Raw genomic sequence first — 27,253 nt, 5'->3', positions numbered from 1 at the left:
CTCACATGGTGGAATAATAGATTCTAAGAGATATACTATAAGTTCTTCCTCTGAGGTCTTATTTGTCTAATATTGGACATTATCTTTGTAATAGTCCTAGGGATTAAAATCAAGTGAGCAAAGACTAGAAAGGAACAAACTTCAGTCAAAATGTATTGAAACAAAATTTGATTTTAAAATTACAGTGTCTCAACCTCATCTATGGAAAGAGATGGTTTTTTGGAGTACTCTACAACTCTTTATGTTGTTGGCACACATATTTATAAAGGATTTTTGGGTGTGTTGGAAATGGCTTGATATCTACAATATCAAGCGTTGGTGAGGCAAGCTGAAGTTAAGAGAACTTTTCCCTCCCATGAGGGAGCTAAGGGGCCATTGTGTAATTTGTCCCATAAAGCAAAGAAATTGAACAGTCCTGGGATGTCCAGAGTGGAGCTGTGAATATGCAGCTTCCTGAGTTACCTACTTTTGAAGTTTTCTGTAGCTGAAAATAAGTAGTCCTTTGTGTATATTCTGTCCCCTCCTCCATTCTTCCTCTTCCTGAAAAAAAGGGGGGGCTTCCCTTACATATGGCAACTCCCCTCCCAGTGTTGTGGGCTGTGAATAATTGGCAGCACTCTTCATGTACCCCAATATACTCTCAGAGTAGACTTGCCTTCCTTGGGTGTGGTGATAGCCCTGCACCTGCAGATCTTGCTGGAGCAACAAAAATGTGTTTTTACATTGTGATCTGCCTTCTTGGGAAACAATGGTTGTAGCAAGAAGTTCCTTGGTACACCCTCCTGGTGCTGGCTACCTCTCTACCTGCAGCTGGTCCACCATTCATCTGCTGGGCTACAGCAGTCCCTAAGCCCTCATAGTGTTTGTGTGACTAAGTTACAAGAAGTAACAACTTCATCATCTTGACACATGAACATATGGAGAAAGAACAAGGAAACAAATTGTTTCAGTAACTGTGAACATTTCAGTACTGGAGTCTGAGAAATTAAAGTAAATTGAGGAAAAATTAGAATTACTCAAAAGCTGTGATCCTTATTTTAAAACTACCCAACATTTGGCAGAAACTGCCAGACACTCATTTGGAGGGGACTTTTTTTTTTTTTTTTTTTTTGGTCAGGATGACCCAGTTAGATTCTTATCAAAACATAGTGGCAGAGCTGCAAAGACAAGCTATAACCTACCTACATCTAACTTGCCATTTCTGTAAAGGTCTTTCTGATATCCAGTCAGTGCTTTCCATGAGAGTGTATATATATATATATATATATACACACACACACACACCATGTGGGTGCTGCAAGCGCCAGGATATCCCATTTTGTGCCACAACTAATGCCCTAACTACACAGCCATCAAGCTGTGCTCAGGACTCAAGGCAATGAACAAGAGGCAACAGTGATGCTACCAGCATTCCAGGAGGCATCACCACTGGGGTCCCAGAGAAAGGCATGCCAACCTAGCAAATGCTGTCTTAGATGACAGATGAGCACACACAGCAGCTGGTTTGTTGGTCACCATATTTCTGTGAACATTTCCTCCTTTCCTTCAAATTCATTTTAATTCAGTATAAAAGCTAATAGCTATAGCACACTTTTAGTCCTTTCCTAGATTTTTAAGAATATAAGCAGGAAAAAAAAAAAAAACTGACATAGGACAGGTGTTCCAGGTATACAAGTTGATATTAGCATTGTTCTCTACGACTCACATCTCAGAATTAGCCATAATAAAACTGTAAAGAAAACTGGCAGCCAAAATAGTGTAACCTGAAAGGAATGATACCAAGCTTTATGCTCAGCAAGGGGGTGCACCCTTCTCCAGACCATGCCTAACCCGAAGAGATGTGCTCACACCTGTATGTCCCCCGTGTTTCCTAGCTTTCTTGGAAAGTCTGTGTCCTTGGGTTAGTGGTGATACAGGGCTCTGTCCCGACTCACTAGGAAGTGCACTATTTTAACCTGTTTTCTAAGCCTTAAATTCCTAAGGTTGTCATTGACTGTGGATAATAGGGGCCACATTTTCTGTTGGCTAACTGGTCTTCTGTCTTGTCATAAGAAGTCCACCTATGATTCAGTGTTTCGTTCCAACTAATGACTAAGCTTTTCCAGAAAACAGTGGTCCTCTAATTTTAGTGTGCATCAGAATCACCTATAAGGCTTGGAAAAATGCCAATTTCTAGGCCTACCCCAAGAATGTCTGATTTAGTAAGATTGAGGTGGTACCTGACAATTTGCATTTCTCACAAGCTCTCCAGTGATAGTGATGCTGCTTGCCTGGGACCCTCTTTGAGAACCATATCCTGGAAAGCATTCTGCTTTAGGGATGTTTTGCCCTTCCCTGAGTCAGATCTGAGGCTGTAAAAAGGTTGCTCTGAACTTGCCCATTAGCTGTGCAGGCATGGCATGCCTCTGGAGGACTCTCTGACACTTACCTCTATGCTCAAAAATAAACTCTGCCCTTTCCTCTGACCCTTGGTAAAAAAGTACATCATGCTTCATCACCAACCTGCGAGTGATATTTCTTTCTCTTCCTATTTATCTTAATTGTTCTTGTTTCTTTCTGTGCTGTCCCCTCATTCTCGCTCCTTTCTTTCTGATGCAGAGATGAAGATAGTTGGGTGTAAGTTTCTGCTTTTTTATGTCCTGTCTGCTTATTGCCTGCTTTGCTCCCATCTTCATTTGTTTCATGGAATGTTCCAATACTGGATGGGGTGTCATGTACATTATTAATCCTTCATCAGTCTCACCTTCTTGAGTAACTGATAATACATAAAAAGATAACATTACCAGCCCGTCTTAGAACACTATATTTCTTTGGATATTCAGTAAGATCTGAGGAATCTGAGGCTATATTAGAATGCTTAGAAAATCTTAACAAGTCTGAGTGTATAGCTACAGGTAAGGATTTTTATGTGAAACAGATGAGTTACCCCCATTAACTTACTGGCCCACAAGAGAAATTAATACTGACCCACAAAAGAAATACTAATGATGTTACACTGTGTCTACGCCTTCATCCTGTTGGAGTAGAGGACATCTCTGATTTTAGAAACCAAAAATATGACATTGGAAACGTGGTGAGAAAAATAAACAACATATCATTACTGGGTGCTCTTAAGAAGTCCACCAAGATGTTTTTTTCTTTCCTATTATTTTTTGTCAGTTGATCAAGAAAATGAGGACTACTACAAAAAAAAGATTGGTTCACATGCCCAAAACTGTCCAATTTTATTGGTAGCTAACATCTCCACATTTTCATGAATGCTGTCAGGACACTTGCTCTGTTCTGCCTACAGAAAGAATTGGCACCACCCCAAGTAGGCTGCTGTGTCTATGGGGAGGAAGTCAGTTCTCATTTTTTAAGCATTTGAGAAAAAGAAAGCACATCCACAGAAGCTTTGCCTGATCCTATCTGGAGGTGACTGTCTACCTATACCTTGTGGTATAAATAAAATAGTATTAAATACTGTTAAACTTGAACCCAAAGCCTACTAGTATGTGGTGTGATTTATACAGAAGGAACATGTATATAATAAGCAATCCACGCCAGACTCCTTGCCCAAATATGTATGGGCCCTCCTGAACCATTTCTGCTGAACAAGAATTCTGCATAGGCTGGAACCATATGAGACATATGAGGGGACTTCAGCAGTTTATGGAAATGCGTATTGTGCAAACAGCTGTACATGGATTTCAAATTTTTTGCATAGATATAAACTTACCTTTTAACTCTATTTTTCCATGAATTCTTTGAAGTCTCCTCATATGTATCCAAACTCTAAGGCTAAAATATCTGACAAAAGAAACTCTGGTGCCTGAGTTTCTCTGACAAAAGGAACTCCTCTCAGAAGGGACCTGCAAATGTATCATTAGCTCTTTTTCTAGAGTAGTACTGGGTTGCACATCTCTAGAGATTCATATCTGTCACTGCTGGATGCCTTGGCACAAGGCAGCTGTCACAGGGTTCCCCATCCCTAATGAGTTCTTTGATGGAATAGTGCTGTCTCCTCACACCTCTCACTCTGTAAGGACTCCCAAGTCTATCAGGCCTGTCATGATAAACTGGCCTCTGGCTCATCCCCTGTTTCTTCCCAGTAGCTGTTTGTGTGGAATGGCAGGAATCAGGATTTTTGGTGTCTAGTTGCAGTAAAGTGCAACTGTTCTTCACACACATTCCAAGCCAGATATTAGCAAACTATAACCTACATACCAAATCCAGCCAGCAGTCTGTTTTTTTTAATTATTTGCCAGCTAAAATTTGTTTTTGACATTTTAAAGGATTGTAAAAAACAAAGAACATACAGCAGAAACATATGTGACCCCCAAAACCTAAAATATTTACTATCTGACATTTTACAGAAAAGTTTGCCAAACCTGCCTCCTCGTAAGTATATAGTTCCTAACCTGCAGCTTCACTAACAGCTAACATTGGCTTTTTTGTGAGGTTGGATATGGGCTGTTTATTCTGAGGCCCTTTTATAAGAATAAACTCACTTTGTTCATCTCCATTCAGGAACCTCTATTGCATGCCACTTTAGCACTAAGGACTCAGAGATGTAAGGCATTGTTGGTGCTGTAAGATGCTCTGCCAGTCTTAGGGAGTGAAGGGCACCAAACAAAGGGATGCAGGGCTGCCCAAGGCTCTTCCTAAAAGGATGACCAATTCGCAGGGGCACTCCACATTCCCTATTCCCATTCCCTGCAGAAAACCCTCACTCTTCTACTGTTCCTCCATGCTGCCTAACAGCTACCCAGCCCCTTGTCCATGGGCAAACTTCATCAGTGTTCTCCCAGCAGAACCCTACTTCTAATCCTTGGTAGTAAACACGGAGACTTCAGAATCACCTGGTGATTTTTTTTTTTTTACTTTTTAATTTAATTTGAGAAGCAGAGACAGAAGTAGAGAGCTCTCATCTCTCCATTCACCTGCAACCTGCAACAGCTGGGACTTGGCCAGGCAGAAGCCAGAAGTCCAGAACTTAGTTGGCAGGGATCCAATGACATGAGTCATTCCCTACTCCCCCCCGCCCCGGGTGCACATTAGCAGAGAAGCTGGAATCAGGAGTGGAACTGGGGCTTGAATGCACACACTCCAATATGGAATTTAGGTGTCCCAGCTAGCATCTTAGTCACTAAGCCAAATGCCCATCCCTGGTTTATCCCCTTATATTAATAATAACCTATAGTTCCAGTTACATTTGGATTTTGGAATCTCTGTTTTCAAGATTGAGTTGATCACCCTGTGTCATGACAGGATCAAATTGATGACTTTGAGTCCTCTCTCCTTTTTACTTACCTTCCCCTCCCACACACACAAACCCCTTAGTAATTTTTTAAATTAATTTATTTATTTTTGAAAGTTACAGAGAGGGAGAGAGAGAGAGAGCTTCCATCCACTGGTTCACTCCACAGATGGCTGCAATGGCCAGTGCTGGGACAGGCCAAAGCCACGAGCTTCATTCAGGTTTCCCATGTGGATGACAGGTCGAAACATTTGGGCCTTCTTCTGCCATCTTTCCAGGCCATTGTCAGGGATCTGGATTAGAAATGGAGCAGCTGGGACACGAATCAGCATGTGTATGGGATGCTGGTGTCACAAGCAGCAGCTTTACCTGCTGTGCCACAATGCAGCCCCACATGTGAGTGATATTAATAGATATCCAAAGGAAGCAGATGTTTTGAAGCTCATCAGAACTCAAAGCAGAGACCTTACCCAGCCAAGTAAGAAAGTCTATGCTGACCATCCAACACATGCAACATACATCCTTTCCTACTTGAGCCACAGTATTTTGAAAACTGTACCTGTACAGTTGTACCCCTAGGATATGAAGGTGAAAACCCCAAAAGACTCATATGTATGTCAGTCCTGATCAATCCCTGTTCCATGCATGAAAGATGTTCAGACACTTCCACAACTAGAGAGACATTCAGTACAGAAAAGATGACATTGTCATGTGTCTCTGACCAAACAAAACTAAACAGAAACAGTCCTCACTTCTGTCATTGTGATTCCAGGTAATGAACACAGACTCAGAAAGGGTAATGGAGGTGGGGGTCAACATGGTAGCCCAGCAGGTTAAGCCACCACCTGCAAAGCTAGTATCCCAAATGAGCACCAGGTTGAGTCCCTGATGTTGTGTTTCTGATACAGCTCCCTGCTCATGCACTGAGAAAGCAGTGAAAGATGGTCCAAGTCCTTGTGTACCTGTACCCATGTGGGAGACCTGCATGGAGCTCCTGGCTCCTGACTTTGGCCTGGCCATTTGTAGCCATTTGAGGAGAGAACTAGTGGATAGAAAATCTCTTTCTCTCTCTTTCTCTGTCTCTCTCTATGTAACTCTGCCTTTCCAATAATTTTTTATAAAGAGGTGAGGATTGCAACACACACAAAGAAACTTAAAGAAAAAAAGGAGGGATTGTTAAGACAGATATGATTAAAATAAGTGTTTATTTAATACTTAGATTGTAGCTGTTCTTTTGGAGAGAGAGAGAGAGAAGAGAGAGATTGAGCAGTCTGAGCACCTACAATGTAAGAGAATTCTCTGCCTTGGACAAGCCTTGGAGAACACCTTTAAGATTCACACTTAGCAACACATAACTAACCAACCTGGGTACTGCTGCACCAATATTGGTAGAGTGTTCATCGTTATTAACCAAGCTTGGAATGCCCTCAGCACCCATCCAAACCCCAGAGGATCCAAATGCTAGCCTGGTCCTCCATGCAAGTAGGGCAGTGTATTTTCTGTGGTCATAAGGACATGACATTCGTTTCCCCACAGGTGATATCCGCAATGATTTGTACCTAACTCTGGAGAAAGGAGATTTTGAGAGAGGAGGAAAGAGTGTACAAAAGAATATTGAAGTGACAATGTATGTACTTTATGCAGATGGAGAAATCTTGAAGGTAAGACTTGGAATCTAATCTTGTAATGATTTTTCAAATGACCCCATACACACTTGTCTTAGCCTTTTCTTATCTTCAGAGAAACCCTACAGTATGCTTTGAGAAAGACTTCCAGTGTCATGACCTTTATAGATGTTCTTCCTGGTGTTTGGCTTGATTCCCTCCTGCTTCAATTAAAACCTGTTTCCTCTAGTTCCGTCCTATAGCTTACCTCTTACACCATAATATGTAGCAGAGCATTGCCTACTTTTGGTAACTGTTAGTAGGCCCCACTGTTCCTTTTTGTTCCTAGAAGTAACACAAAAAGTTGGGTTTGCACTTTGGTCAAGGATGACAGTTAGGCATTTGCTGGTACCTGTTTAGTGAGACAACGAACAACAGCCTTGGACCCTGGAAGATTCTTTCCAGCCATTGTAGGACAAGGATCATCTGTTACTCTTCATTGAAAGTGAAGACCTGCAGTGCTGTTTTTCCATTGTTAGTGTGTCACTTTTCCCCTCAGTCATGTCATTGCGAAGTTCCTGGTGAATAACAAGGCACCCACTGGCTGCATACTTCGTAGAAAGTATATCAGTCTTTTATAAACCTCACTTCTCTGTGTGAGCAACAGCCCTGGGAGGTAGGTAGAACAGTAATGATCATTACTATTTTACAGAGAAAAAGGGTAGAATTAGTTGCAGTTATTTCCCAAAGCAAAACAGAAATAGAGGAGAATGTTGAAGCAGTGATTTAAACACTTTCTCTTTTTAAAAACCCAGCTCGAGGCCCTAACATGTCCATTGTTTATATAAAGTGTGCTGAAAGCAGTAATGTCAGCTGCTCCTACCACCCTTGTGTGGACAGGGAGCTACTCCTCTCTGTGTTGCCCAAAGCTTTCTGTCCTCAGACTGCATGTCAATATTTGCAAGCCAGGGTCAAGTGAAATAGGCCCTGTCTTATTTATATCCAAGGAAAGTCAAACAAAGTAGCCAAAAATGCCAGTCCAACGTCGGCTGATGGAAATTAAAAAACAGGCTCTCTCTACCTTGCCAATTAATTTTTTTTCTTATTTGATAATATGTGTGTGCAGTTGAATTCTCCAGTGGAACTTACTGTTTCCTTTCTCAGTGAGGATGAATTGCCTACCTTAGTGATTCAAATAAACCATCCAGCTTCCCTCCAATTACTTGAGCAGTGAATATGGTTACCTCTGCCCCAAGGAAAATACGCAGCATTGTGATGACTGATTCTTTATACTGTTTACACAGTTGCTCCCAAAAGTATTTCCTCTAAGTCAACTATATTTTCCCATATCATAGATTTGGCCTGATATGAAAATGAGACCTTCAGATAGGAGAAAGCAGAGCATTCTGATAACACAGAGAAGTCCATGTGCTTCCTCCAGGAAAGTGATTCCTGTTTTGCTTCTCTCTTCTAGGATTGCATCAGTCTGGGTTCAGGAGAGCCGAATAGGAGTTCCTACCATTCCTTCGTCCTTTACCACAGCAATAGTCCTCGTTGGGGAGAAATTATCAAATTACCCATCCCCATTGACCGGTTCCGAGGCTCCCACCTGCGCTTTGAGTTCAGACATTGTTCCAGTAAGTGAGATTCCCTCTACATTCTCTTAAGGATATGATTGTAATTCTCCTGTCGAATGGAATTAAGTGGAATCTTATTGTTGGGGCAAGAAAACAAGTCAGGAGTGAATGGATACTCAGAGGTGGGATGTCATCAGAGGCCATTCTTTGGACTGTAAAAGCAGTGGTTCAAAACTGTGGCAACTGAAAGTGGCCCTTTCTGGTGTCTAAGATTATCCAATTTCATTCTCCTTTGAGTGTTTCCTTTGTACCTATTAAGTTGCTGCTTAAGGAACCCTCAAGACCAGCAAGTTAGTTCCTGTTGGATCTAGGTAGCCTGTATACCTTGGGGTATCAATGGAAACTCATTCCAATACATTTCTGATCATTCCTGCCATGAGCTTGCCACCTAGTTAATAAAAGAAGGGGAAAAATAGTTTAGGTGATAAGCATGAAAAGAATTTCTGTTAAAAGCAAGGTGGGGCATGAAAATGGGGACAAAAACAACTAACACTTGGCTCTGATTGCAGCAAAGGACAAAGGGGAAAAGAAACTCTTTGGCTTTGCATTCTCACCCCTGATGCGTGATGATGGTACCACCCTCTCAGATGACATTCATGAGCTTTATGTGTATAAGGTATGAGGCCCTATTGTTTCATCCCACCCTTAACCCCCTGAGACCAGTCTTACACATGGTTCTCAGGTGATTTTCACTGTGCAGGCCAGAGGACCCAGGTTAATGTGTTGGTGGGTGATAACATGTCAGTCGTGGGCAAGCTTTTGTCTTTTTAGTGCAGAGGCCTTCCTCCCACAAGTAATGCCAACAGGCCCTTTGTTTCCCACCTCCTACTCCACTGGATGGAAATCCATTACCAGTCCCTCTGTGCCACTGTGGTCTTGGCTAGTACATTCTGAGACCTGCCATTTGAGATCATGGTACTGTCAGCTGTCACAGTGTAACTGCTACCCAAAGTTGTTTGCACCCCAGGTAGAGGCAACATGCTGCATCACATTTTGTTTAAAGGGCACATGAATTGTTCTGGGCTATTTCTGAACAGAAAACACTTTTCACTTTTCCAAGAAGACCTGAAGCCTAAGGCCAAACGTTAGGGACATGAAAGCAAACATCAACTCAGAAGTTCCCTGGGACCTAGTTGTTACACATGGTGTGTGGTTCAGAAACCATTCTGAGTTCTCTGTTCTTGCCTACAGTGTGATGAGAATAGCACATTTAACAACCATGCTCTGTACCTGGGCCTGCCCTGCTGCAAAGAAGACTATAATGGCTGCCCTAATATCCCTTCAAGCCTCATCTTTCAGCGCAGCACCAAGGAGTCTTTCTTCATTTCCACACAACTCTCCTCTACCAAACTCACCCAGAATGGTAGGTGATGATGCCTGCACAGTGGTGCCTTCCACTCTTCTCTATTGTTGGCTGCACATTATTAGGGCACGTTGAGGGAGACAAAAATGATGGCTTCTTTAGCCGTCTTAAGAAGGCTCCTTTCCCTTTGAAGTTGGAGGAATCACTCAGCAATAGCATCCCATGAGGTTTCCTATTGTTTTAGTAGCTCCAGGGGGAACATCCAGCATTCATAGTTGTGTCTTCAGTCCTGATTACATCACTTACAAGCCTGTTATGGTAGTGCTCAGAGCAGCTTCTGTTCCTCTAGATCCCACTTGTCTTTGGCTGAGAGAGTTAGGGCTTCATTTGACTTTGAAATAGTCAGGATTCACCATCTATTTTGGATTGTTTTATAGTTGACCTCCTTGCTCTGCTGAAATGGAAGGCCTTTCCAGACCGAATCATGGACATCCTAGGGCGGCTGCGACATGTCAGTGGGGAGGAAATTGTTAAGGTACGTCTTTCATCCATTTGAACATACTGCCTAAGAAAGAATGTGGCAGGAGGGGCTGGCATTGTGGCTTAGCAGGTTAAGCTGCCATCTGCAATGCCGGCATGCCAGTTCAGTCCTGGCTACTCCATTTCCAACTCCCAGCTCCCTGCATAATGCTGCTGGGAAAGCAGCAGAAAACAGCTCCTCCCTGATGGAGTTCCAGGCTCCTGGCTTTGGCCTGGCTGAGAGCCCTGACTGTTTCAACAAATTGGGGGAATGAACCAGCAGATGAAATATTTCTCTTTCTCTGTCTCTGTCTCTGTCTTCACCCTTCATGCATCATTCTTCCTTTCAGATAACTCTTTTAAAAAATAAAAGAATCAGCAGGAGATCTAACTTCCCAGTGATTTCTGCCAGGAAGCCTCCCATATCATTTCTCCAGCTATATAATAGATGAATAGAGTAGTTTCAGAGGTTTGTTGTATGTTTTGTTTAGGTTGGATTTTTGCCTTTTTGTTATTGTTATCAGCTTTTATGGGGGGAGATATGTATCATACCAGGTTTGTTATGTTTTAAAAGTTATGCTTATAATATAATAAAATTTTTTCTGACTTTGATCTGTAGCTAACAAAGTGATATTAAATATAGTAGTAAAAGCATTTTTTTGCATGTAATCCTGATAGCCTGTGCTGCCTGCATTCCTTAAGGTCTTCTCTTCTTCCTTAAGTCTCTTCCTCATTTTCCTTACTCTATAACCTTTTTGCCACAAACCCAACCTGATGTATTCCTGCGTCTATTCTCCTGGTTACAAAAACTCTAAATATTGCTTATTGGCTTATAGCTGCTGATTTTCCCCGAGTCTCTCACTTGGAATACTTCTTTACTTCCTCAACTGCTTTCTTCAAGGTGCCTTTGTGCAATTTCCCTTCTAGTGGCCTTAAGCTGACAGCAACTCTGTGTTTCCAGTTGTCCTTGTAGAGCAGTATTTACCTACCTGGTTTAAGCTCAAGAAAACCCCCAGGCATTTCCTAATAGTGAATCCTATACAGTGGTCTAAACTGTACTACGTTTTGGTCATCAGCAAGAACAGTAGAATGTGGACCAGAAAGGTCTGGAGAAGATATCTTGTCCATAATGAGCATTTTCAGCTCTTCCATCACAGTTGTCATATCAGTTAGCACAGATGCAATGCCTATAATTTGATTTCACAGCTTCATTGACCTGATAATGTACAACATGGTATTCTAAATAAGGAGTAATTTTTTTTATTTATTTATTTAATGAATATAAGTTTCCAAAGTACGAATAATGGATTACAATGGCTTCCCCCCCATACCGTCCCTCCCACCCACAACCCTCCCCTTTCCCACTCCCTCTCCCCTTCCATTCACATCAAGATTCATTTTCGATTATCTTAATATACAGAAGATCAGCTTAGTATACATTAAGTAAGGATTTCAACAGTTTGCTCCCACACAGAAACATAAAGTGAAAAATAATAGATGATTTTTTTTTAAATGATGATGAAATCAGATCAGACCTATTGTCATGTTTAATCCCAGTGAGAGTCAAGTTGGGAATTGATAGTTTCTTTTCTTTTTTTTTTTTTTTTTTTTTTTTTTTACAGAGGATCAGTTTAGTATGCATTAAGTAAAGATTTCAACAGTTTGCACCCCCATAGAAACACAAAGTGAAATATACTGTTTGAGTACTCGTTATAGCATTAAATTTCAATGCACAGCACATTAAGGACAGAGATCCTACATGAGGAGTAAGTGCACAGTGACTCCTGTTGTTGACTTTACCAATTGACACTCCTGTCTATGGCATCAGTAATCTCCCTATGCTCCAGTCATGAGTTTCCAAGGCTATGGAAGCCCTCTGAGTTCTCCGATTCTTATCTTGTTTCGACAAGGTCATAGTCAAAGTGGAGGTTCTCTCCTCCCTTCAGAGAAAGGTACCTCCTTCTTTGAAGACCTGTTCTTTCCACTGAGATCTCACTCACAGAGATCTTTTGCCAGAGTGTCTTGGCTTTCCATGCCTGAAATACTCTCATGGGCTTTTCAGCCAGATAATAAGGAGTAATTTTAAAGTCTGTATACTTTGATAAAGTTAATGTATGAATTATGTCTTGATCAACTAAGATTATCATAAAATATTTTAGCTTTTCATAAATTAATGTTAGTTTTGAAACAAGATAAATTATGCTCATGTTTTTCTTCTAATCATATTAAAAATATCAGCCAGTATATAAAAAAATATTAAAACGTCTAAGGTTTTTTAAGAATGAGTTGCCATATTCCTGATAAGAGAATATCCTACAAGTCTGTCTGGATTTAGTGTCAATAATTTGTCTCCAGCCAGCTAGAAGAGAATGTGTAACAATTGATCATACTGATAGGTCTAAGAGTCAAAAGGATCACACAAACAAGACTAGTGTCTGCTAATACTAACTGATAGAATAAAAAAAGGGAGAGAACGATCCAACATGGGAAGAGGGATACACAGCAGACTCATAGAATGGCAGATGTCCTAAACAGCACTCTGGTCTCAGAATCAGCCCTTAGGCCATTTGGATCTGGCTGAAGAGCCCATGAGAATATTTTAGGCATGGAAAGCCAAGACACTCTGGGAAAAAAAAAAAAAAAAAGAAAAGAAAAGAAAGAAAGAAAGAAAAAAGAAAAGAAACAAACCTAAGTGAAAGATCTCTGTGAATGAGATCCCAGTGGAAAGAACGGGCCATCAAAGAAGGAGGTACCTTTCTCTGAAGGGAGGAGAGAACTTCCACTTTGACTATGACCTTGTCGAAATAAGATTGAAGTCAGCGAACTCAAAAGGCTTCCATAGCCTTGGCAACTCATGATTAGAGCCTAGGGAGATAACTGACACCATAAACAAGAGTGTCAAATTGTTAAGTCAACAACAGGAGTCACTGTGTACTTACTCCTCATGTGGGATCTCTGTCCTTAATGTGTTGTTCAATGTGAATTAATGCTATAACTAGTACTGAAGCAGTCTTTTACAATTTGCGTTCTGTGTGGGTGCAAACTGATGAATTCTTTACTTAATATATACTAAATTGATCTTCTGTATATAAAGATAATTGAAAATGAATCTTGATGTGAATGGAATGGGAGAGGGAGCAGGAGATGGAAGGGGTGCGAGTGGGAGGGAAGTTATGGGGGGCGGGAAGCCATTGTAATCCATAAACTGTACTTTGGAAATTTATATTTACTAAATAAAAGTTTTTTAAAAAAGAAGAGAATGTGTAGCACTTTGAAATATTTTTCTTTACCTTTCGTTGTAAAAGTTCAAGCATACATAAAAGTAGGCAAATAGTATAAAGAACCGTATGTGTATCCCTCAGCTAGCCCCAGTGAATATTAAACCATTACCAGTCCTGACCCAGAAACACCCCAATCTATATCTTTTAATTCATATTGTTTTACAATAAATTGTAAATGTATCCTTTAAATTGAGATTTGACCATCAGAATGTTAGATTCAATTTTTATTTTTAAAAATCCATTTAGGCTGGTACCGCGGCTCACTAGGCTAATCCTCCGACTGCGGTGCCGGCACCCTGGGTTCTAGTCCTGGTTGGGGTGCCAGATTCTGTCCTGGTTGCTCCTCTTCCAGTCCAACTCTCTGTTGTGGCCCGGGAAGGCAGCAAAGGATGCCCCAAGTGCTTGGGCGCCTGCACCCGCTTGGGAGACCAGGAGGAATCACCTTGCTCCTGGCTTCGGATCAGCGTAGCTTCAGCCGTATCGGCCATTTGGGGGTGGGGGGGTGAACCAACGGAAGGAAGACCTTTCTGTCTGTCTGTCTCTCTCTCACTGTCTAACTCTGCCTGTCAAAAAAAAAAATCCATTTAAATGTTTTATTTGAGGACCAGAGAGAGAGAAAGATGCAAGGACAGAGAAAGTACTTCATCTACTAATTCATTCTCCTGCTGCCCACAGCAGCTGGAGTTGGGGCAGTTTGCAGCCAAGAGCCAGGAAATCAATCGGCGTCTTCCATCACTACTACTTTCCAGGGTCTGCATTAACAGGGAGCTATAATCAGGAGCCAGAGCCAGGAATCAAACCTACAGATTCCAGTGTGGGATGTGACATCTTAATCCCCAGATCAAATGGCTTCTCCCAGAATTTTTAAAGACTGAAAGCATCCATCAGTATTTATGATTCTCCGCCTTTGTTTTTGTATCTGAAAAAAAGACACTTGATCAAAAACAAATAATAGCACCCCAAAGAACAGTGAGAATTGTTTTTACCCTTCATCAGCTGTATCCTCCCTTCTCGAGGGATACTAATTCTTAAATAAATAGTTTATTTTTGTGGAAAGCTTTTATTTAATAAATATAAATTTCATAGATACAGCTTTTGGATTATAGTGGTTCTTCCCCCCATACCCGCCCTCCTTCCCCTACTCCCATCCCACCTCCTACTCCCTTCTCCCATCCCATTCTTCATTAAGATTCATTTTTAATTATCTTCATCTACAGAAGATCAATTCTATACTAAGTAAAAATTTCAACAGTTTGTAACCACACAGACACACAAAGTATAAAGTACTGTTTTAAGACTAGTTTTACCATTAATTCTCATAATACAATGCATTAAAAGGACACAGGTCCTACATGGGGAGCAGGTGTACAATGACTCCTGTTGTTGATTTAACAATTGACACTCTTATTTATGAAGTCAGTGATCACCTGACTTCATGATCATGAGCTTCTAAGGCTGTGGAAGCCTCTTGAGTCCACAAACTCTGACATTATTTAGACAGGGCCATAATCAAAGTGGAAGTTCTCTCCTCTCTTCAGAGAAAGGTACCTCCTTCTTTGATGGCCCCTTTTTTCCACTGTGATCTCACTCACAAAGATCTTTCAAGTAGGCCAATTTTTGCCATATTGTCTTGGCTTTCCATGCCTGAAATGCCCTCATGAGCTTTTTAGCCAGATCTGAATGCCTTAAGGGCTAATTCTGAGGCCAGAGTGCTCTTTAGGGCATTTGCCATTCTTTGAGTCTGCTGTGTAGCCTGCTTCCTATGTTGTATCATTCTCTCCTTTTTAATGTTATCTATTATTATTAGCAGACACTTAATCTTATTTATGTGATCCCTTTGACACCTATTCCTATCTTTATGGTCAGTTATGCACTTAAACTGATCACTTTAACTAGTAAGATGGCATTGATACCTGCCACCTTAATGGGATTTGGAGTCCCATGGCAAGTTTTTTGCTTGACCCTTAGGGGTAAGTCTGAAGGAACATGTCACAAACTGTGCATATCTTACCTCTCATATTCCCACTCTTCTAACAGGGATTAATTTTCAGTTGAATTTAAACACCTAAGAATAATTGTGTGTTAATTACAGAGTTCAACCAATAATATTACATAAAAAAAGAAAATACTACAAAGAATAAAACAGTAAGCTCTTCCTCGACAGTTAGGACAAGGGCTGATCAAGTCACTGTTTCTCATAGGGTCCATTTCACTTCAACAGATTTCCTTTTAGGTGCTCAGTTAGTTGTCACCGATCAGGGAGAACATATGATATTTGTCCCTTTGGGACTGGCTTAATTCACTCAGCATGATGTGTTCCAGATTCCTCCATTTTGTTGCAAATGACCAGATTTCTTTTTTTTTTTTACTGCTGTGTAGTATTCCATAGAGTACATATCCCATAATTTATACGATGTTCAGTTGATGGGAATTTAGGTTGATGCCATGTCTTAGCTATTGTGAATTGAGCTGAAATAAACATGGAGATGCAGGTAGCTCTTTGATTTACTGATTTCATTTCCCTTGGGTAAATTCCAAGGAGTAAAATGGCTGGGTCATATGGTAGGACTATATTCAGATTTCTGAGGTATCAATAAACTGTCTTCCATAGTGACTTTACCAGTTTACATTCCAGCAACAGAGGATTAGTGTGCATTTTTCCCCACATCCTCGCCAGCAGTTGTTGTTTGTTGATTTCTGTATAAAAGCCATTCTAATGGGGGTGAGATGAAACCTCATTGTGGTTTTGATTTGCATTTCCCTAATAGCTAGTGATACTGAACATTTTTTTCATGTATCTGTTGGCCATTTGGATTTCCCCTTTTAAAAAATGTCTGTTTAGGCCCTTTGCCCACTGATTAACTGGGTTGTTTGTTTCGTTGTTGTGGAGTTTCTTGATCTCTTTGTAGATTCTGGTTATTAATCCTTTATCAGTTGCATAGTTTGCAAAAAATTTCTCCCATTCTGTCAGTTGCCTCTTCACTTTATTGACTGCTTCTTTTGCAGTACAGAAACTTCTCAATTTGATGTAATCCCAGTTGTTAATTTTGGTTTGGCTGCCTGTGCCTCTGGGGTCTTTCCCAAGAAGTCTTTGCCTGTCCCAATATCTTGTAGGGTTTATGCAATGTTCTTTAATAATTTGATGGTGTCACGTCATAGATTTAGAACTTTAATCCATGTTGAGTAGATTTTTGTGTAAGGTGTAAGGTAGGGGTCTTGCTTCATACTTCTGTGTGTGGAAATCCAGTTTTTCCAGCACCATCTGTTGAAGAGACTATCCTTGCTCCAGGGGTTTGTTTTAGCTTCTTGATCAAATAGCCTGGTACTATACAAAAACAGATGGGTAGACCAATGGAACAGAAGAGAAACACCAAGAATCAGTCCAAACATCTACAACCGTATACAGAAGTATGAAGCAAGACCCCTACCTTACACCTTACACAAAAATCCACTCAACATGGATTAAAGAGAAAGAGAGAGAGAGAGAGAGAGAGAGAGAGAGAGAGAGAGAGAGGTCTTCCATCCACTGGTTCACTCCCCAAAAGTTCACAACAGCTGGAGCAGGGCTGATTGGAAGCCAGGAGCCAGGAGCTTTGTCCGGTTCTCCCACGCTGGTGCAGGGGCCCAATGACTTGAACCATCTTCTACTGCTTTTGTAGGCCATAGCAGAGCTGCACTGGAAGTGGAGCAGCCAGAACATGAAATGGTGCCCATATGGGATGCCAGCACCGCAGGCAGTGGCTTTACCCACTACGCCACAGCACCAGCCCCTGATTCTATATCTCTTTTTAAGAGATTTTATTTGTTTATTTGAGAAGCAGAATTACAGACAGAGAGATACAGAAAGAAAGGTCTTCCTTCTGCTGGTTCATTCCCTAAATGTCCGCAATGGCCAGAGCTAGGCCAGTTCAAAGCCAGGAGCCAAAAGCTTCTTCCAGGTCTCCCATATGGGTGCAGGGGTCCAAGCACTTGGACCATCTTCTACTGCTTTCCCAGGGCATTAGCAGAAAGCTGAACTGGAATAGGAGAAGCTGGGACACAAACCAGCACCCATATACAATGCCAGTGCCTCAGGCAAAGGCTTAGCCTACTGTGCCACAATGCCAGCCCCTGATTATATATCTTAGCTATTGTCTATAGTGCTGCACTAACCATGGTGGTGCAAGTATCTTACTGATATAATGACTTCATATCTTTTTCATATATATCCACTAATGGATTACTGAATCACATGGTAGTTCTATTTCTGGATTTTTAAGGAATCTCCATACTGTTTCTATAGTGGCTGTTAGTATAGTATTACTAGTAGTAATACTCTTTTATAGTATACTAGTAGTATACTATTTTATATTGCCATCAACAGTGTTTATAAGAGTTCCCTATTCTCCCTAGCCTTCCCAGAATTCATTAACTTTTTGTTCTTTTGATAACAGCCATTCCAGCTGGGGTGAGGTGATACTTCATTGTGATTTTGATTTGTATGTCCTTGATAGTAAAGAATATAGAGCATTTTATCATATATGTGTTGACAGTATATATTTCTTTTGTGAACTGTCTATTCAAGCCCCTTATCCATTTCTTCTTTATTATTATTAATATAAACAGATTTCATGTATTTTATGGATCCTATATGGAAGTTTGATCATATCTGTAAGTTCCTAAGACCCAACCCCCTGTTTTTTATGTTTCAGTTTCTACAGGACATCCTGGATACACTTTTTGTAATTTTAGATGATAATACAGAGAAATATGGCCTGTTAGTTTTTCAGTCTTTGGTAAGTCACCTCCCTGACTTTTCATGTGTATTATTCCTGTCACTTATTTCAAAAAATCTAAGGGAAGGAATTTATTGAAGTTAATCAGTACTAGGTATAAATATACTAATAGAAAGAGACTAAGCAATGTCAACCAAGGAAGACCAAACAGTTAACCTACCAGATAGATCCTTCCAAGATCAAATTTGAAAAGTTCATTGTAGCAGATGTAGACCTTGGCTTTGTAGTTCTGGATCCTCAGTCTTATCACTCTTGCAGGTTTGCCTGTCCCCTGAAACAGTTACCTATAGCAGCAAGAAAACCAGAGACTAATAGAGGAAAACACGTGGTCCATTTTTTTCATTTACACACTAGGATATAACCACCACAAAGAGCAGAAACTCATTCATGCTGGGCTCTAGAGAACTATGCAGTTCCAGAGATCTCTGGAAAAATCTCCCTTTATATAGTTACTTCAGACCCAGAGTCTCAGAAGGTGCTTAAAGAGACTGGACAGTGATTTGAATGTTTAGTAAATTTTACTTAATGTAAGGTTAATTCAAAAAGCTCAATGGAAAGTAGAATCAAAAGATAAGTTTATTTTGGTGCAGAAAATTGTAAAATTGATACATAATGTGAAGTTTTTAAAAAATTCATGGAAAGGGCATACTGTGAAAAAACTATGCATGGATTTCAAATTTTGCACCAAAATAAACCTATCTTTATTCCATTTTCCCACAAACTTTCTAAGGTATCTTTGTATATACCAGTCCCAATAGAAAAAAAAAAAAGAGAAAACCAGATACTTCAGCTACATACTAAACAGGAAACTGAAATGAAGTTAGAAACTTGCATAATTTGCCCCTCTGACTTTCCTTCTTCCTTATTTTCCCAGCTGCTAGCCCATTTCTGAAGGGCACAAATTTTCATGAGCTCATACAACTCAGAAGACAATTTTTTTCCTCTAAATTTTTCAAGCTTGAAGGGTCCCCTTAGTGTTTGTTCCACCTATATACAGGTGTTCCTCCATGTACACCTGTCCTTACTCCATATTTTACTACTTAGCATTATTATGAAATGAAAAGCTCAGAGTAACACAGGCACAGACTGATGAGTTCTGGGTCTGAACTAGAAGGCTGTGGAAATAGAAAGATAAAACAAACATAGACACAGAATCTTACATTCATTACCCATGGGGAACACTAAAAGAAACACTAACATTTTCCATTCTCTTCTGCCATTCCCTGAAGAGAAACAAGAGTCTGTTCCCTACTAGGGATAGGTCTAAGTCCTCCAGTGAACCTTCGTACCCTATTCTTCTCTCCAAGGTCTTCATCATCAACCTGCTCCGAGATATCAAATATTTCCATTTCCGACCTGTGATGGACACATATATCCAGAAGCACTTTGCTGGAGCCCTAGCCTACAAGTAAGTTGTATTTGGTATTGGTATCTTTACTGGGACTTGTATTTGAATAGAAAAATGGGCTTTTAAAAAGTTCAGTCACAAGAGTCAAAGGGAGCACATAAACAAGTCTAGTACCTGCTAATACTAACCGATAGAATAAATAAAGGGGAGAGTGATCCAACATGGGAAGCGAGATACTCAGCAGACTCATAGAATGGCGGATGTCCTAAACAGCACTCTGGCCTCAGAATCAGCCCTAAAGGCATTCCAATCTGGCTGAAAAGCCCATGAGAGTATTTCAGGCATGGAAAGCCAAGACACTCTGGCAAAAAAAAAAAAAAAAAAAAAAAAACCTAAATGAAAGATCTCTGTGAGTGAGATCCCAGTGGAAAGAACAGGTCTTCAAAGAAGGAGATACCTTTCTCTGAAGGGAGGAGAGAACCTCCACTTTGACTATGACCTTGTCTAAACAAGATAAGAGTCAGAGAACTCAAGGGGCTTCCATAGCCTTGGAAACTCATGACTGGAGCTGGGGAGATTACTGAGGCCATAAACAAAAGTGTCAATTTGTAAAGTCAACAACAGGAGTCACTGTGCACTTACTCCTCATGTAGGATCTCTGTCCTTAGCGTGCTGTGCATTGAGACTTAATGCTATAACGAGTACTCAAACAGTATATTTCACTTTGTGTTTCTATGTGGGTGCAAACTGTTGAAATGTTAATGTATACTAAACTGATCTTCTGTAAAAAAAAAAAAAAAAAAAGAAGAAGAAGAAGAAGAAATTATCAATTCCCAACTTGACTCTCACTGGGATTAAACATGACAATAGGTCTGATCTGATTTCATCATCATTTAAAAAATCATCTATTATTTTTCACTTTATGTTTCTGTGTGGGAGCAAACTGTTGAAATCTTTACTTAATGTATGCTAAACTGATCTTCTGTAGATACAGAGAATCGAAAATGAATCTTGATGTGAATGGAAGGGGAGAGGGAGGGGGAGAGGGGAGGGTTGCAGGTGGGAGGGACGTTATGGGGGGGAATCCATTGTAATCCATAGGCTGTACTTTGGAAATTTATATTCATTAAATAAAATTTTAAAAAAAAGTTCAGTCACAATCACTTTTCATTTAGCTGGTCTTTAAACCTATTTGTTTTCTTAAATTGTGGTAATGTACATATATATATAAAATAAACCTTCTTAACCATTTGCTCAGTATTTGATTCTGTGACATTAAGAACATTGATATTAAGAAAAACATTGGTAATGTGCAACTATCACCAGAATTCCATCCATTTCCAGAACTCTTTTCATCTTGCAAAGCTGAAACTCTTAACCATTCACAATAAATCTGCCATCCCTACTCCCTCAGCCCCTAGAAACCACCATTCTACTTTCTGCATTGCTTTTGGATTAAAGTGGAGTTTCTGGAACTGTTCTCTTTCCCAGGGAGCTCATTCGCTGTTTGAAATGGTATATGGACTGCTCAGCAGAACTGATTCGGCAGGATCACATTCAGGAAGCCATGCGGGTAATGTACTAAGCTTACTTGACTTAAGGGACCCACCCTTGCAGTTATTTGTGAGTAATGTCAATGGTGCAGTGTGTGAGAAAAGCCAGGGCACTGGCTTGCTTCCAGGAATGATTGCCTTGATCTATATAATCCCCCTGTCCTGATCTCAGTTTTACCCCTGAAGACCTTGAATCCTAGTAATTTTATCCTAAAGCTGCAGAGAAGGATGATGTGCACATGGCTTCTGGCCATCCTCCCTTGCACTGGTTCTCCCTTCCATGGGCTAAGGTACTGTAACACCTTCTAAACCAGTGTTGGTAGACAACGGTGATTAGAATTAAAATCTTCCAATACTAGTCCCTTCTTTGGTGGTTACTAAACATTGTTTTTTGGAATTATTTAAAGTAAAAAGGGCTGTGTGAATGAACTATATGTGGATATTTTGAGAAGATAAGCTTAAAACCTTGGTCTGAGGAAGAATCTGGGGTCCATGTTTGGGATCATGGCCATTACTTTCTGCCCGAGCAGATTCCCTGACAAAGCATCCCTTTGTATTGCTAGATAGCTTCAATTGGAATTAACACTTCTGTTGGCAGCTTATTGTCATGACTGCTGCTTCTCCTTTAAAGAACCATGGATGAAAATATTGATTCCATTTTTGATCAACAGTTTTCCAGAAAGCTGAACTTAAAGCAAAGACCTGTTTTCTCTGTCTCTAACTTTTCTTGTACTTGATTTACTTTTTTAAGTTGTTTTTTAATCATGTATTTCTCTGAAGGGCGCGATGGGAGAAGGAGTGGGTGAGGGGAGGGCCACGGGAGGGAGGGAGGTCGGGGTGGGGGGAAGCCGCAACAATACAAAAGATGCATTTTATATTCTACTTAAAACTATTGGTTGAACTCTGTAATTAATACACAATTACTCTTAGGTGTTTAATTAATGCTATAACTAGTACTCAAATAGTATTTTACACTTTGTGTTTCTGTGTGGGAGCAAAATGTGGAAATCTTTACTTAACATACGCTAAATTGATCTTCTGTATATAAAGATAATTGAAAATTAATCGTGATGTGAAGGGGAAGGGGAGAGGGAGTGGGAGAGGGGAGCGTTGTGGGTGGGAGGGAAGTTACGGGGGGGAGGAAGCTATTGTAATCCATAAGCTGTACTTTGGAAATTTATGCTCATTAAATAAAAAAAAAAGGTACAAAAAAAATCATGTATTTCTCACTCTTTCCAGTTACCAATTTTTAAAAATGACAGCCAAGTAGTTTCTCTGTCCTCTTTTACTGTCACGTCTTCTTTTTTTGAAAAAGATTTATTTTACTTGAAAGTCACAGTTACACAGAGAGAGAAGTAGAGGCAGAGAGAGAGAGAGAGAGAGAGAGAGAATCTTCCATCCACTGGTTCACTCCCCAGATGGCCACAACAGCCAGAGCTGTGTCTATCCGAAGCCAGGAGCCTCTTCCAGGCCTTCCACGCAGGTACAGGGGCTCAAGGCTTTGGGCCATCTTCTGCTGCTTTCCCAGGCCACAGCAGAGAGCTGGATGCAAGTGGAGCAGCCATGTCTTAACCTGGCACCCACGTGGAATGCTGGCACTGCATGTGGTGGCTTGACCTGCTATGTCACAGCACCAACCCACTGTCATATCTTCTACCCTGAGTACTGGGCCTAAGTTTTTCTTCTTCTTGTCCACATGGTAACTGATTTAATAGATGATTCCTCAAGCATCATCAAATTGAAGGGCAGAATCAAATCATAGATAGATACTCTACCTCTTCTCTATGTATTTTGTAAAAACGTGAGGCCATAAATCTCATTTTTGCCTTGATTCATACAAACATCTACTGAGGAGATGACCATCTGTCATGGATACTAGGATGAAAAGATGAATGAGACTAGGCATTGCTCTTGAAGAACTCATCCCCAATGTGCCAAAGGGAGGCAGCCACTAAGAGGAAGATTCTCTCTCATTCTCATTCTCTCTCTCTCTCTCTCTCTCGCTCTTTCTCTTTTTTCTATTTCTCTCTTTCTCCCAAATAAATAAATCTTTAAACAATAACAACAAACAAATGAACACTGTTAAGGAAACAAGTTCATAGGATAGACTAGCTGGATAGAAGGGTGTACTTCAGATCCAGGGTTTATGGAAGGCTTCTTTGAGGAGGATCTCTGAGCTGAATTCCCAAGCTGGGTGGGTGAGCATACCAGGCTTAGGAAGTACCGTTATAAAATTCTGGAAAAGAGCTTATGCTTTCAAGGAACCAAAATGCAGTTGCTAAGTCTGAAGCAGAGACATTCAAATGTTAGATGGTACGCTGGTTTTAGGGGTTGTGCTAGATCTTGCTAGGCAGTACTGAGGAAGTGTAGAGTTCTGGAGTTCAGACTGTGGTAAAGAGAAGGAAGAGTTCCATTTGAGGGGCCCTTTTCCGAGGTGCATCATACTTGTTCTTGTGATTTCAAGATGGTTCTGTAATATATCTAACACTGAGACTTTATCAGGCCATTTCTTCTTCGTCAACAAATTTCAATTCCTAAGTTCCTTTGACCAAACTAGTAAGTCTCCATCGAATCCTGTTTTCATCCTTCTCAGGAAGTTTGCTCCTGGGAAGTATCACAAGCTGTAGAACAGGAAGTGCTGATTATTCTTCTTTATTCAGTATGTCTTGCTGGTCACAATCCAACTTCTTTTACTTTCAGAATCTTTGAGAAAAGCTTACCCTAAAGAAGATGAAAATAAAGGTCCTGTATTTTCTTACTTGATCACACTATTTTTCTCCTTGTAAGTGACCTGTAGTGGGTGTCATTGTAGGCTTGAGTATGATTCTTGGCAAGGTGTTCCAAAAACAGCACATTTTTCATTGCTAAGCTGTATCGCTGTATCCATTCCTCAACAGGGAGCCATGAAGAGGAAAAATGGAGCACAGTAGAGTTTCTTGTTGATAGAAAGGATGTAATAATTTCTAGGTTCTCTTCTCCTATCAGGTGTATTAACTTAAATGGAAAGAGCCAAGGCAACTACTTCAGCCACAGTTAAGTGCTCCATTGTCTCTGCACAGGATTGGGAACATCCTTGAACTTTGAACAAATTCCACAGAATCCACCCTTCATCTTTTGCCCATCTCTCCTCCCCAAGTTGAGTCTGTCAGAGGTAGCCAGCGTCACCTGGTCTCAGCCAAGCTAATGTTGATCCTAAAAACAAGAGGAGTAGGCAAGGACAGAGTCAGGTGATAGATGACTAGAAGTGTGTTGTTCTTCATGCCTCATCCAGGTTTGCACAGGCTTATATTCCTCTACAGGGTGTTTTGTATTTTCAGAACCTAATAGAGGAACTAAACCCTCTAGTCCTAAAGAGACGAGCAACTTTGCTGTCCAGTTCTACCCCTCTGAAATTGGTGGACATTTTCAAGCTAGTTGATAATCTCTCAAGGTAACTATTTCAAACTGAAAAAAAAAGTGACAGTGATGATGAGGACAAATTTCCTGTTTTGAAATTAGAAGCGTCTATAGCACATAATTAGATTTTTTCAACCTGTCCAGTATCCTAAGATTCCAGTTTTTTTACAATGTAACTTGTTTTCTGTCTTTGTTTCCAGTGGTCACATAGTTGCTGATCCTTTCTGCCCCCCTCCTGGGGTTCAGCATATGACAGTAAAATGTTCAACAAGCTCACCTATTCTACTCATATGCATGCTGCATTTTTGAAGAGTCTCTCTGGGTCTAAGCATACTTTTGTTTGTGTAGGTGACTTAAATGAGATAGCCATTCTGATTTCTGTAGTCTACTCCAGGGTATGAGTAGACATTGACTCTGTCTCTCCTTTGTCCTTAGCTGAACCCACAAGTCACCTTGATCATATAAAATAAGAGTTCCTGAGAGAGAAGAGCAAACATGCTACCTACATTTGCTCTTGGAAATGAAAATTTGTTTTCTTTGTTCTGATAGGAAATGCCTCCTACTACAAAGCATAACCCAATAAATGAAGCCTAGCCTAAAAATTGTATGCTTTCTGTTTCATGGGCCTGAGAGTCTCCACAATTATAGACTTACTGAAGCAGTGGCAGAGTCTTGTCTGAAAACATCTAGATTCAGAAATTAGCAGACTTCTCATATTCTTTATAGATGGGCCTTAAAAGGCTACTGGAACAGAGACTTTAGCATTTATGGAAACAAAGTCCCCAGTATAATTTCTTCTATAGAATCTTCTGGTGCAATCCTTATAAAATAGCTGTGTCTAAACTAGCATTCCTTAATGCCAACTGGATTGTGTGTGAGACACACAATATTAAGCTTTACTTTGCCAAACCTTCTGGCAGATGGTTAGATCATGAACAGTAGCTCAGGACTTGTTTACTTTTGTATATGTATTTTAGTAGCTGAGCACCATATATTTAATCCTTAGGTAAGTTTCCCCTCAGTGTCTCTGCCTTTGCGGTGCCTGGGAAATCTGTGGCATTTCTTTGATCAGTCTCGGGTCTTGAATCTGTTCTCTTAAAAGAGAATTGCTCTGCTCATAAGCATAAACCAAACTTCAGGGACTCAGGATCATATTCTGCTTCCCAATCATTTTGCAGGAACCTTGTCTTTTGTATAGTTTGTTAACTGTTTATGGCAGATGCTCTGGCTGGAAGGAGGTGAAGAATGGATGTGACAGGCCTAACAGCTGCTATGCAACCTGTAACAAATTTTCTCCAGACTTTTCATTTTATTTTTTTCATTTGAAAGAAACATAGAAATGAATCTCCCATCTACCAGTTCACTCCTCACATGCCTGTAATAGCCAGGACTAGGCCAGGCTGAAGCTAGGAGCTGAGGTTTCCCACATGAGTAACAGGAATCCTGCTGCCTCCTGGGAGGCACATTAGCAGGAAGCTGCAATTGTGGTGTGTAACAGGCACTTGGATTTCGAACGCATGGGTCCAAAAGGTATCTTGCTGCACTAAACATCTGCCCATTTTCCACATTTCTGTAATCCCTGGGAAGAAGGCAAGCACTGTGTCAGGTCCCAGGTATATCTCAAAGATGTGGATCATTACAGAGGATCATTCCTTCTTGTAGTAAACCCCGGATTGATTCTTGCATCTTTGCCTATATTATTTGTAGTATTATTTCCAGACTGGGAAGGAAAATACAGAGAAGCCCAATTCTTTGGATCCTGGATTTTCTTGAATTCAATTCTTTTCATAACAATATATGACTCCTTAAATCCAACATCAGAAAACATTCATGAACTCATTTGATGATTCTCTATGAAGACAGCCTCTCCTTAGTAATGATTTGTATTTTTCAGAAAGTTTTAAAAAATAAAGGTCTGAAGCCGGCGCCGTGGCTCAATAGGCTAATCCTCCACCTAGCGGCGCCGGCACACCGGGTTCTAGTCCCGGTCGGGGCGCCGGATTCTGTCCCGGTTGCCCCTCTTCCAGGCCAGCTCTCTGCTATGTCCAGGGAGTGCAGTGGAGGATGGCCCAGGTGCTTGGGCCCTGCACCCCATGGGAGACCAGGAAAAGCACCTGGATCCTGGCTCCTGCCATCGGATCAGCGCGGTGCGCCGGCTGCAGCGGCGGCCATTGGAGGGTGAACCAATGGCAAAGGAAGACCTTTCTCTCTCTGTCTCTCTCTCACTGTCCACTCTGCCTATCAAAAATTAAAAAAAAAAAAAAATAAAGGTCTGTTAAGAGATGGGCCAAGGACCTCAATAGACATTTTTCAAAAGAGGAAATCCAAATGGCCAACAGACACATGAAAAAATGTTCAAGATCACTAGCCATCAGGGAAATGCAAATCAACACCACAATGAGGTTTCACCTCACCCCGGTTAGAATGGCTCACATACAGAAATCTACCAACAACAGATGCTGGAGAGGATGTGGGGAAAAAGGGACACTAACCCACTATTGGTGGGAATGCAAACTGGTTAAGCCACTATGGAAGTCAGTCTGGAGATTCCTCAGAAACCTGAATATAACCCTACCATTCGACCCAGCCATCCTACTC

General features: G+C 40.7%; 1 protein-coding gene across 14 annotated transcripts in view; it reads left to right on the top strand.

Moving 5' to 3' along the window:
* DOCK3 (dedicator of cytokinesis 3) overlaps positions 1–27,253 on the top strand; it is a 507,250-nt gene that overhangs the window by 395,022 nt on the left and 84,975 nt on the right. For all 14 annotated transcript variants that reach the window (XM_051852373.3, XM_051852369.3, XM_051852371.3 and 11 more), the window contains exons 15-22: positions 6,776–6,900; positions 8,318–8,480; positions 8,990–9,096; positions 9,672–9,843; positions 10,221–10,318; positions 18,275–18,358; positions 19,666–19,766; positions 21,198–21,279. In XM_051852373.3, the coding sequence (XP_051708333.1) occupies positions 6,776–6,900; positions 8,318–8,480; positions 8,990–9,096; positions 9,672–9,843; positions 10,221–10,318; positions 18,275–18,358; positions 19,666–19,766; positions 21,198–21,279 (932 nt within the window). The remainder of the gene's footprint in view (positions 1–6,775; positions 6,901–8,317; positions 8,481–8,989; positions 9,097–9,671; positions 9,844–10,220; positions 10,319–18,274; positions 18,359–19,665; positions 19,767–21,197; positions 21,280–27,253) is intronic.

The sequence above is a fragment of the Oryctolagus cuniculus genome, chromosome 10 (genome assembly GCF_051225735.1).
Source record: "Oryctolagus cuniculus isolate XC-2025 breed Fujian yellow rabbit chromosome 10, ASM5122573v1, whole genome shotgun sequence".
NCBI lineage: Eukaryota > Metazoa > Chordata > Mammalia > Lagomorpha > Leporidae > Oryctolagus > Oryctolagus cuniculus.
Note: the sequence above shows the minus strand (reverse complement) of the source record. Positions and strands in the feature narration are given on the sequence as shown.